The 11,981-nt window shown below is 37.5% G+C and overlaps 2 protein-coding genes across 4 annotated transcripts; both read right to left on the reverse strand.

Moving 5' to 3' along the window:
- Positions 1 to 213: 213 nt before the first annotated feature.
- paplnb (papilin b, proteoglycan-like sulfated glycoprotein) lies at positions 214 to 6,462 on the reverse strand. Of its 2 annotated transcripts, XM_077553528.1 has the most exons (12): positions 6,329 to 6,462; positions 6,027 to 6,136; positions 5,866 to 5,926; positions 4,507 to 4,609; positions 4,312 to 4,439; positions 3,415 to 3,723; positions 3,155 to 3,331; positions 1,716 to 1,866; positions 1,558 to 1,638; positions 1,297 to 1,447; positions 1,156 to 1,234; positions 214 to 674 (listed from the first exon to the last, which is right to left on the reverse strand). In XM_077553528.1, exons 1-12 carry the CDS (start codon positions 6,428 to 6,430, stop codon positions 462 to 464), a joined length of 1,665 nt encoding a protein of 554 aa, XP_077409654.1. In that variant the 5' UTR covers positions 6,431 to 6,462; the 3' UTR covers positions 214 to 461. The 2 variants fall into 2 exon arrangements, with proteins under 2 accessions (XP_077409654.1, XP_077409655.1); XM_077553529.1 differs by lacking the exons at positions 5,866 to 5,926; positions 6,027 to 6,136; positions 6,329 to 6,462 and adding an exon at positions 4,680 to 5,136.
- A 723-nt stretch (positions 6,463 to 7,185) lies between these two features.
- LOC144039523 (uncharacterized) lies at positions 7,186 to 10,209 on the reverse strand. Of its 2 annotated transcripts, XM_077552945.1 has the most exons (3): positions 10,060 to 10,103; positions 8,683 to 8,784; positions 7,186 to 8,440 (listed from the first exon to the last, which is right to left on the reverse strand). In XM_077552945.1, the coding sequence occupies exons 2-3, from the start codon at positions 8,691 to 8,693 to the stop codon at positions 8,014 to 8,016; spliced, it is 438 nt and encodes a 145-aa protein (XP_077409071.1). In that variant the 5' UTR covers positions 8,694 to 8,784; positions 10,060 to 10,103; the 3' UTR covers positions 7,186 to 8,013. The 2 variants fall into 2 exon arrangements, with proteins under 2 accessions (XP_077409071.1, XP_077409072.1); XM_077552946.1 differs by lacking the exon at positions 8,683 to 8,784 and having other exon boundaries at positions 10,060 to 10,209.
- Between the last annotated feature and the right edge of the window lie 1,772 nt (positions 10,210 to 11,981).

Genomic DNA, 11,981 nt, shown 5'->3' on the forward strand with positions numbered 1-11,981 from the left:
GACAATATCTTAAATTAAACTGAACTAACTACTGTACTTCATTTATGTGTGGTCATTTAGTTTGCGATTAGTTGTCTTTAGCAAACAATTCTAAATATAAATAAAAAAGGGCCCTTTGAAGCACAAAAAATAAATAAATGCCACAATTTTTTTTATGTTATTACATTTTGGTAATCATGTTGCTTTATTATATCTCTGACACATGAGCCACAATACACAACAAAGCATATTATCAAAAGAAATGACCAGCAAAAAGAGATGTGAACAATGAATAAGACAACATCACAGCAAACAGCTGGAAATATATTTCCTATAAACATATTCTTAACGTGTTTTTCATGTAAAGTCAAGCGAAAAGAAAGGGTGGTGAGTTATTTGTATTTGCCGTGAAACTCTGTACAGTACATATACAAACTGTTTGTAACCTCAAATATGTATTGTAGAATTAACCTTATACATTTTTAAGATGTTGCAACACCCTCACACGCTCTCTGACACTCGCCAAGAGAAACAAAGTTGTTGGCATTGCCCTGGCAGCTTCCAAACCAAAACTCTTTACATTTGCCGACGCTTGCGTTGTAATAGAACCGTCTCTTCCAGGTATCACAGGAGCCTTCATCACGTGGCAGGGAGCATGCGCTCTGTGGAGATGGAGGGACTGGATCGCTTGAGTGCTGCATTGGAATGAAAGGTAAATGCGGTATGAATCGTATTTAAAGAAATCCAATCCAAAATTGCATCAAACAAACATATAAGCAAAATGAAAACGGCGAGTTAGGAAAAAATGCTATACAATTTTGCGCACATCTGTCGACGATACCGTATTCCGATTAGTGCTCATTTCGGGCATATTCGTAGATAAAGTTTCACCCAAAATGGCTGCTTCAAAACAACTTGTTTGACTTCCTGTTTCATTATGTGCATTAGGGTAAACTAGTGTCAAGGGCAAATTTGGTTTGGGCTGTCTAGGTGATGAAGTAAATTTTGGATAGTCGTGTCTGGGAATACATACATTTTTACCAGAATTCACTTGCAAAAATTCGTGAGGTTTTTTTTTAGGTATATTCAGGCCTCCATTACTGCAATTTACTCAATGTATCTTTTGTTAACTGTTTTATCTCACAAATGGAAGCAAAAATGAAGCATTCTTCTTACCACCGTGGTTTGGTATTCAGGACATCCTGCTCTCCCAAATCCACTAGCAGCAGTAACCCCGTCCAGACAACATCCATACCTAAGAATGGAACGTGCGTTAGCATCGCAAATTAACATTAAAAACAACATAAAAAGTTGTACCTGGTGTTAACACAGTCATGTCGGATGCAGCCTTCATGTCCCGGCCCGCTGGCGGAGGTACGACCATCGGGACAGCAGCCATAATAAGATCGTGCACAGTCAGGAACGTTTACTCTAGCGTTGGGATTATTGTCAGTGTTTGGTCCAGAAGCTAGAGCCAGTTAATGCAGATTCAGATAAAGCATATATTAAAACATACATGTCATAAATGTGTGATATATTTTGTAATATGAGTAATAACAAAAAAAAAATACTACTCACTTGATGGATCTTCAGGAACATGGGGTACAAATCCTGTCATGGTGCTTTCATGCATCCCTGGATTCTGTAGACTTGGGACCACTAGAGTGAAAAAATATTGATGGAATAAATATGAAAAAAACTAATCAAATAGTATTCCACCATTGAGTTTTTCTGACTTTGAGCTTCGTGGCAGGGCTGTGCGTTGCATTCTTCCACAGCTACAGGCCTCCTTGAGATACCGCACCGGACCACTGGGTTGGGGTTCAGGTCACTATCGAAACAGCCCACCTGCCTTTCCCTCACGCCGCCGCCACAGCTGCGAGTGCACTGCAGACACAAGAAAAACATAGTCGCACATATCAGTAGAAATTAGGGGTGTCAGGCGATTCAAATTTTGAATCGTAATTAATTACATGACTTCAATTTGGACTTCAATGGACTTGTGTCTCCACCATGGGAGACGGGGCCTCCCAGGCAGTTGCCCCGCGGCCCTGGAATGCCCTCCCAGAGTCCCTGAGGGCCCCACAAAGTGTAGAGGCTTTTAAAAAAGATCTTAAGACATACTTATTTTAGAAGGCCTTTTAAATTGTATATGTTTTCTATTTTGTTGATGGTGACATGGTGATTACAAACCTGCACTTTCTAACTTGTATTTATTTTTATTTTTAACCTGACAGTATAGCACTTTGAGATTCCGTTGGAAATGTAAAGTGCATTACAAATAACATTTTATTATCATTATTATTCAATAGTTAACTCACGATTAATTGCAAATTTGATATCTGTTCTAAATGTACTATAAAATGTTAAGTTTTCATACTCTTGTTAACATAAAAGTGGGAAAAAATATTAAACTATGGATGCATCTTTTAGTCATTGATTCAGTAATTTCATAACAATTCATAAAGTTGAGTTAAAATAAAAAATATGTGCTGTACTGTAAAAAAAACGAGTGTGATATTGATTTGTGTTTAGGTCATTTTTCTGCCACTAGATGGCATTATTGCATTTGTAAGATGTTAGTGCAGCTCAGTGCATTTTTCTTTTCATATTAAGAGCTATTTAATCTTTAAAATAAATTGACTTATGAAATTCAGCACATTTTTAAAATTATAAAATACAACTTGACTCCAGTCTCCACAAATATATGCATTATTATTAAATTTATTTCTGCTCAATTTTGACGTGGACGTGTCTGCTGCGTTGCGACTGGAATTCCCGCAGTACAGGCTTTCCAAGTAAGGTGCGGTCATTAATTACGCGTTAAAAAAAAAAATAGTGCCGTTAAAGGAACTTTTGGTTAACGCACTAATTTTGAAATACAGCAGTTCAACACTACCAATAATTTTATGAAACCTACACACCAAAAGTTTGAACTGCATGAGACCACAGCAAATCCAATTTCGAATCAATGGCAAAGAGGAAAAAAACATGATATGGATGGAAGAATGAAATGGAACTTATTGCCATGTAGGAAAGCAGTACATTTGTCCCTGTCCTGGTTGTTCAGTACAATATGGCAAAGTCATGAATAGGTCAACAAAAATAATATAAGGGTGGGGCTATTGTCAGTGCCTGTTTCTGCCTCTCTTCCCATCTCAAATATTATACTTACCAATCCGTAGGCTGTCACATGCCAGGTGGCGTATATGCGACAGGCCGGTCTCCTGCAGACTTGGACCGAGAGAGGTCTTGTGAGGGCTGCGCAGGCGTGGTCAGCCAGACGTTCACCTCCCGCACCCTCACAGATCACCTCTCTTGTCTGCTGGCCTTCCCCGCAAGTCACCGAGCACTGATTAGCAAACAAAACAAGACGACATTTAGTGCCTTCAAACCTGGCTGCTCTCTTTGTTGTAAATGGTGAGAGATAACAACCTCAGAGAAGATGGAGGCGCTATACTTGGCGTCACATGGGTGCATGTTGCACGCCTGCTGGCATTGGGGCCTCTGCAGGTGCTGCTCAATGCAGAGGGTTTCGTCCACCACGCGGGGGTTCGCCGGGTCCTGAAGCCAACACTCCACGGTGCGATACTGCATTCCACCGTCGCAGGTGGCTGAGCACTCACCGTACGCATTGGCTTTGTATTCGTATGTTTGGGGCTCACTCGGGTTGGCGTCAGTGGGAGCAGAGTAGTCGGGTTGTGTGGCATCTTCGAAACCCAAAATCACCCCTTGGCTCACTGACTGGAAGATAAATCATATAGCATATACTTTTTAAAAAATCCCCCAAAAAAATTTAATAAATAAAAAATCACATTTGGTCAACTTTTAAAGTAAAAACAAAAATTCCTAGTTCTGATACATAAAATTTCCCAAAAAGATGATAACAGATAATTATAAACAAAGACCAAAATGCCACACTCCCAATATAGTAAATATCCTTAAAATGAATGTCAATTTCCTACGATATTTTTTCCCATTTATTCATAAAATCATATTTTGTATAGAACACACAATAAAATGAATTTTAAAAGGTAAATAAAATAAAACAAATAATCCTGTGGCCAAAAAAAAGCCCCAATCAAAATATATGGATATATATATATATATGGATATATATATATATATATATATATATATATATATATATATATATATATATATATATATATATATATATATATATATATATATATATATCCATATATATATATATCCATATATATATATATATGAGTGTTATTTTCACTGGCACTTCTTGGTTCATTGAAATGTGTGCAAACACAGCCCTAAAACCTAAAATAATTTCCTTTATTGGGTCCATGTTCTCACCTTGCATTCACCATCCACACAGATGTCACTTCGGCCTACGTGACACGGTGTCCCGTCCACCACTTTAGGTCGGTGCCGGTAGACAATGTTCTGTTGTCGAGTGACGCAGGTCAGCTCGCATGGGATGGCTGCAGAACAGAATATTCATCATTCTTGTATCCACCTAAGTATTTGAATGATTTGTACATCTCGTACCTCCATAGTATGGCACCCAAGTGTGACGTTTGCCCTGAATGTAGATTCTGTCAAATTGGGAACACTGCTCCTCTCGGAAGTCTCTGGATCCCACTGGGCATTCCTACAACAGTACAAGCTGCTTTACGGTTTCAATTTAATGCTACACTCACCATCCATTTCATAGGGTACACCTGCATAATGGAGAAGATGCCACGGACTGCGACACACAGGCTCAACACTCGCACCCGCACCCACCCATCCAACCCCCCGGGACCGCGCGCTCCCGCCGATTCAGCTTGCTGAAATGCTTCGGAAAACTGAGACAGACACACTACAGTACACGCTCGCACCTATCGACGGGAACGCGCAACTGAGGGGCACAAGGGCGGAAGCGCAAGGACCGAGACGCGCCCCATGCGTCGCAAATAGCAACCCCAAAAAGCGCCGGTGTGTGACACCCGGAAGTCCAGCCTCCTCCGTGGCATATACCCCATTAAATCAGAGCCAGAAATAATTAATTAACACTGCAAAAAGGACTGTAGAAAATTTAAGAAACAAAAAAGTAAAATAAGAAAATTATTACTTCAAATAAGCCAAATTATCCGCCAACAGAACAAGAAAATTTTAGAAAATAATACTAGCCCCATATCAACCACTGCGGTCTTGAAAATAGTATTTTGCAGACTAAAAACAAGTAATGTCGACTTTTTTCAAGCTATACTAAATAAAACTATTTTATTTTTACACTTGGATAACGTGTCAAGCATGGAGGTAACAGGTCCCATTTTCTTTGTCATGACCTAGCCAAGAATTGAACCCACAACCTTCAAGTCTGAGGGTTAGTAAATATAACAAAATTAACCATATTGCACGCGTCTGTTTTTATACTTGTATTTTTTTCCCCCATTTATCTTATTACTAGAATATGCAAAATCTTAAAATAAGAAAACTAATGAATTCCCAGTTCAGGGTCTTTGATGTTAGTTGTCATCTTAAAATGTGGGAAATTGACTGACTGTTAACACTCAATGTCAAGACTGCTTGATCAAATAAGATAATTAAGTAATAAGTATCTTAAAATAAGCACAATGATCTTGCCTGACAATTTCATTTTAAGTAAAAAATAACATGTCAAATCAAAATAAGAAAATTTAGGTTAAATTTAATAAATTATATCTTACTTAAGATTTTAGGCTTTGCAGTGAAGGTTCTCCATGTATATATATAAAAATATATTATTTAACCAATATTGATGTCATTAATTCGCATTGAGCGCTCTTTCTCATCTCAGGTGTACCTTATTTATTGGCTGGAGAATACAATACTGGGTGAGCATTATACAAGCAAATAAATCCATGTTCCCAAATGAATATTTACATTCATGTTACAAATCTGAAAGGACTTGGATGAGCCCTCACAGTTATGACCTCCATCCGTCCTAAAAAATAAAATGAAAAAAAAATACACACACATATTAATGGGAATTATGCACAACTCATTTATCTTATTTAGATTGCTGCCTAACCTTTATATCTCACCTTAACGTGATACATTTCCTGGTCCTCATTGCAACTCCAGTGCCACAAGAACGGCTGCAGGGGCCAAAGGGGCCAAACTCCCCCCAGTGGTCAAGTAGTGACTGTGATTGCTTTAAGTGCAGACAGACAAAAACCTCTCTCAGTCTAAGCGCTCACATGTTGTGCAAACACATATGAGACCGCAAGCTACTCCCTTTAATACAAAACATATACTGTAGCTGGCACGTTCACAGTGTATGTATTTTCGGAACATACTGTTCTGAAATTTTTGCATGTCAAACATTACCAGATGTGAGACTCACTGTAAAGGCGGGTACAGCCAGCAGCTGGAGGAGAGCCAAGACTCTCAGCTTGTCCATTTTTTTATCGCTAACAGACACTGTAAAACATTTGAGGCTCAACATTAAATATCACTTATTTTTTTTTCTCTTTTTTTTTTTTTACAGCGTATGCATTCGAGGGTAACAACCACACACTTTTTTTTTTTTTTTAAACCTATTTATCATGCTTACCGGTACATTTTTTCCCCCTTGGGTAGTTTAGAAGTGGACACAATTATGACCAAATTTTAAATCTACGTAAATGCCATTGTCCCAATACTTTTGTCAAAAGTGAATATTTCAATATCATTTTTATCTTACCTTCTGAAAGAGAAAGCTCAAATGCTGGAAATCCAGTAGACCTGCAGTCCAGATGTGTTGCGGGTCTTAAAAGTGAAGCGGCACACACACACACTCCGCTTTTCTATACTCTTCCCCCCTCTCAGTCAGCACTTCACTGCAGCCAATGAGGTGTCAGAGTTCAACCATACCTCTTCGAACCACGTTCATTACAGATTTAAGACAACGTTTACGTGTAAAAGGGGTGTTTATGGTCTGGGGACTCATGCCTGACGTGTTTATTGCAAAACCAGAGGAGGAGGAGGTAGTTATTTGAATGATTTCATCCAAGAATATTCAAGCAATAATTATGATAAAATAGTCTTTGAATAGCATATTAAATGACTAACAATTGTTTTTATCATCGATTAATGTCAATCTTTTTGTTGACAAATGAAATCACATTAAAAAAAAAAACACGTTTTAATTTTCGCGCCTTCATTCAAAAACATTTGTTTGGTCTGCGACATGTCAGAAAATATGCAAAAATGTTGATCATGTTTAGCGTTAAAAAAAAGTTTTATTTTGATTCCACATAAAGATATTCAGTCAGCTTTCATGGAGGACTACAGAAATCAGATAATATTTATTGTTGAGAAGTTCCAAAATTATTTATTGATTATCAAAAATAATTGTTGATTACTTTGATAAAGTTCCAAAGTTTAATACATCAGACGATGGCACAGCACATGTGCACGTCACTGTTACTGCGTCCACACACGCTCACAGGCCTGAGCTCTCGATCCCAACTCTGCTTTCTTGTTTTGGTATAAGAATGGGGACATAGTAAGCACATATGTCAGGTCAACCAAAATTGATAATTAGCTCTCTAGCGCTATCTGGTGTATTATGGCTTTTCTGACTCAAAGTAAAAAATATATATATTAAAAAAATCTAAGTTTAGTTGATGCCCCAGTGAAGGGATGAATTGGGTAATTGTGGGAAATGCACTATAACACATCAGGTGTACAGTGGATCAAAAAACATGAAAAAATATTATTTATAATGGGAGTCAATGGGCCAAAATTTGGACATTTTTACTCATGTTTACTATAAAAATTTCTTTCCCACATATAATAATGACAACAATAATTTTGAAATTTTGGACGGTGCCTTTATGAACTTCAATATGTTTTGAACAATTGGGTGCAATTTCAGCTCACTCTGTGATTTTTTTCATATGCTTTATATTTAATATTTAATATTAATAAAAAGCAAAAAGCCCAAAATTGGATACTTTCCTCACGAGGGTTTTAAGCTCACACATTCACATCTAAAACTACAGCCCTTATTCTTCCCCCACAAAGCCAGAAGTCACTTTGTGTCCATCAAAACTGCTTGCTCAGCTTCTCTGTGTCCTTCTCCCGGGCTTCAAAGGCGCTCTTGGTGATGCACAAGCCCTCCATGGCTTCCATGATCTCCTGCATATCCGTGGCCAGCTCCTTGTAGCTCTCCTTCAGCTCATCCTGCTGTTGTTTTAGCTCCATGGCGGCTTCCAGGAGCTCTTTGGCCTGGTCGCTGCACTGGCTCCTCAGACGCTCCACGTCCGACAGCATCGTCTCCATGCTCCTCATCAGCTCGTTCAAACTCTCCGCCGTCACTTCGAATGTTTCCTGGCTGTCGTCTACTTGGGAGTTGTCGGGCTCCGCGATAGCCACCTTCGTTAGCGACGTCCAGTCCGCCGATGTCCCTGCAATTGCTTCTGGTTCTGATTTCGAGTCTTCTTCCATGACTCCTGATGCTTGAGTTGAGTATCTGGAAGACAAGTAAATCATTCAACTTTTGGATTATGTGCTGCTCGGCTGGTGCCGACTTTAAGCTCCTTGCAGGGGGTGAAAAAGGCACTTGTGACTAATCTGCTGTTCTTGGGCATCAGTGTGTGCGTGTGTGTGTGTGTGTGTGTGTGTGTGTGTGTGTGTGTGTGTGTGTGTGTGTGTGTGTGTGTGCGTGTGTGTGTGTGTGTGTGTGTGTGTACAGGTGCCCACTGGTGCGCCGACCTGTAATCCATTTAGGGGAGCTATCCCAAGTGACACCCTCCAGACGGATTAGCAGCCGCCCTGGTCTTTGACACTCAGGTCCTTGCGTTCCATGGACTCCGCCTAGCAACAAGTGATGCAATGTAACGGTGGGAAAAGGATTCTCGGGAGGCTTTCCTCTTCCTAATTTTTATATTACAAATAATTTTGGCATAGGTGGCAAATCTAGGTCCAGGAAGTAAAAACGCTGCCACAGTTTGGCTTTAGCCCCAGGTGTAGCTAGCTCCCATGGTGCTCGTTTAGCTGTTAGCTGCGAAAATTCTATATTGGGATATTCAGGTCTTTCTTTAAAATGATCTCTCATTGTTTTTTTGTGTGTTTTTTTTTTGTTGTTGTTTGAAATTTTGCTAGTACTAGTGGTATCGGTACTTGATATCGTTATCGCGTCTACTGAAGAGTTGAGTACTCATACTGGTATCAATCTGAAAAAAAGTTGTATCGAACATCCCTAATAATGATCATACAAAACATACTGTAAATGTGCTCATTTTAATACATTCAATTTTTTTATTTAAATAATATAATAAATCATGAACAAACATGTTTTTTTTCCTTCATGATCATTTCTAATTAATTTGTAAACACTGTCTTAGAAAATTTTGCACTTGATAATGACTTAATTTTGATCGATGTTAAATATATTTTATTTATGCACTGGAGTTGTCGTTCATGAGGATTTTCTCACAAATTTGGGCAACAATCCCCCCCCCCCCCACCCCATTTTATCCCATTATCACTTCATGGGAAGAAATAACACAAACACAAATGACATAGAAAAACACATATGGAGCTTCTGCATGTGTAAAAAAAAATATAGTGCTGCAGTGGTATCTACCCTTTAAATGTCAATAGAGATAAGGACTCTTGAGGATGACCTCACCACTCTCTTATCATGGCAAGACAACTTGCAAGGGAGGACAGCCAATGTCCCTTTAAATACAGAATTGTCAACAAATAATACATTTGGGGATAGTTTATTAATATAAATATATATACATATATTTGTTTAAAATTATGTGTAATTATTCATCAAAAGTTATTAGTGTTGCTACACAAAAGACGACTGACGACTCTACTGTAATCTTTCAATTTCTTAATCGATAGTAGACCTAATGACCAACCTAAACACATTCATAAGACATTTACACAGTTTGCATAGTTACAAGTTTATATACAATAGCAAAATGTTCCTCATCATGTCACTGCTCTATTAAAATTTTTCACATTGCATTAGTTTAAAAGAAAAGAACAAAAGGCCATTTATTTAAACTAATCAGCGCAGTAATGACACCTAGTATGCAACAAATACATAAAACGTCACATAAGGAAAAACCTTACCTGTTTCTCTGCTTGTCATACAGTATGTGAGTATCTACTATGTTTCAGCATGTAGACTGTAGATAAGTGGATCCTTTCAGAAACTCGCCCACTTTTCACTAGATACACACACACACAGTACACACACATACTCACAACAAGCATATGTTTAAAATAGGGGTGTCAAAATTAGTGTGTTAATTTTGAGTGAATTAATGCCACTCGTTTTTTAAATGCGCGATTAATGACCGCCCCTTACTTTGAAAACCCGTACAGGGGCAATTCCAGTCGCAACGCACCAGATACAATCACGTCAAAATTTAGCAGTAATACATTTAAAAACAATGCATATATTTGTGGAGACTGGGGCTCAAGTTGTATTTTACAGTTTTAAAAATGTGCACAATTTCACAAGTTAATACAGGACAAAGATTAGATAGCTCTTAGTATGAAAAGAAAAATGCATTGCGCTGTCACCAACTTTTTACAAATGCAATTATGCCATCTAGTGGCAGAAAAATGACCTCAACACAAATCAATAACACACTCGTTTTTTACAGTACAATACATCGTTTTAATTTTAACTAATTTTTATGAATTATTATGAAATTATTGTATCAATGACTAAAAGATGCAGTCATATTGCTAATAGTTAAACTTTTTTTTCACTTTCATGTTAACAAGAGTATGAAAACTTAGGGGGAAATTGATTGTACATTTTATTGTATATTTAGAAAATATATATGAAATTTGCAATTAATCATGAGTTAACTATTGAAGTCATGCGATTAATTATGATTAAAAAAATAATCGCCTGACAACCCCTAGTTTAAAGACATTGGCTTTGTTTCAAGTTTTTTTTGGTCATGTTTTAATCAAATTATTGTGTAACTTTGTATTCCCTCGATAGTTTTTAATTTTAAGACATGAACTTAATGTTTAAATACTACTGTAGTATTTTATTATTTAAATACTTTAATTAATTAATTAAATATTGTTTCAAAATTGTGCACATATTTTCCACTATATAAAGTAATAATAATAATAAAAATATAAAAAGAAGAAGAAGAAGAAAGAAACCAGCCTGTGGACTTGATAAAGAGGAAATCATTTATGATGATGCTAATATTGTCAAATAAAAAGATGCCTGCATCTTATTCAAGCAAAGTTATTACACATCATTCTAACATCAATTTGGAAACATTTTTGCCCTACAGAGAAGTGTGTTTCAGCAGACATTTTGTAAGTCCCTTGAATTTTCACATGAGGGCAGTGTTGTGACATTGTTATTAGGACTGCTCAGCATAATGAAGCTAGTCTATGTGCTGCATTTATTTTAATATTAGCCTCTCAAAGACGAGGCAATTGTGGATTTTTTTTTTTTTTTTACTTAAACTTTCAGGTGAATATTCCCGTTTGTCAGAGAGCCCGCCAGACACATGCTATCATTTAAATTCCAATAATGTGTGTGTGTGTCTGTGTGTGTATGCGTTTGTGCATGTGGGAGCTGTGTGGGGGGTTTAGGAGTATGGATTATTTGCTATTCAAGGAGTCCAGCCAAGCGTGAGGCAGAGGAGAGAAAAGGATCATTGTTGCGATCCAGATGAGTGTCAGAGGTGCCTGGCGGAATAGATTCACTAGTGGAGCTTTTTTTTTTTTTACAAGAACACACTTGCAAAAAATGCATGACCCCATCAGACGTGGACCATTTTAGAACTTCTTTTACAACTGTAAAAAGGATTAACGTACACATTTGAATGTGGCTTATGGCCGATGAGAGAGGTACTACTGCACTTTGTGTCGAACGGCATTTAAGGAGAATTGGAGACATGAGACATGAATTTGTTCGGTCAAGAATAGAATCTACTTTTTGATTAGCCACCAAATGATTTAAGTTTTCTTCTTTTTTTTTTTTTTTAACAGAGACCATATATGCTGCTATA

The sequence above is a fragment of the Vanacampus margaritifer genome, chromosome 19 (assembly GCF_051991255.1).
Source record: "Vanacampus margaritifer isolate UIUO_Vmar chromosome 19, RoL_Vmar_1.0, whole genome shotgun sequence".
NCBI lineage: Eukaryota > Metazoa > Chordata > Actinopteri > Syngnathiformes > Syngnathidae > Vanacampus > Vanacampus margaritifer.

What these genes read in the sequence shown, in the direction of transcription:
- paplnb (XM_077553528.1), bottom strand. Translation starts at nt 6,430, where the DNA reads ATGTTGAGCCTCAAATGTTTTACAGTGTCTGTTAGCGATAAAAAAATG. An exon ending in GCGCCTCCATCTTCTCTGAG is followed by an intron (nt 3,332 to 3,414) that starts GTTGTTATCTCT and finishes TTTGCTAATCAG; the next exon opens with TGCTCGGTGACTTGCGGGGA. An exon ending in TGTTCCTGAAGATCCATCAA is followed by an intron (nt 1,448 to 1,557) that starts GTGAGTAGTATT and finishes AACTGGCTCTAG; the next exon opens with CTTCTGGACCAAACACTGAC.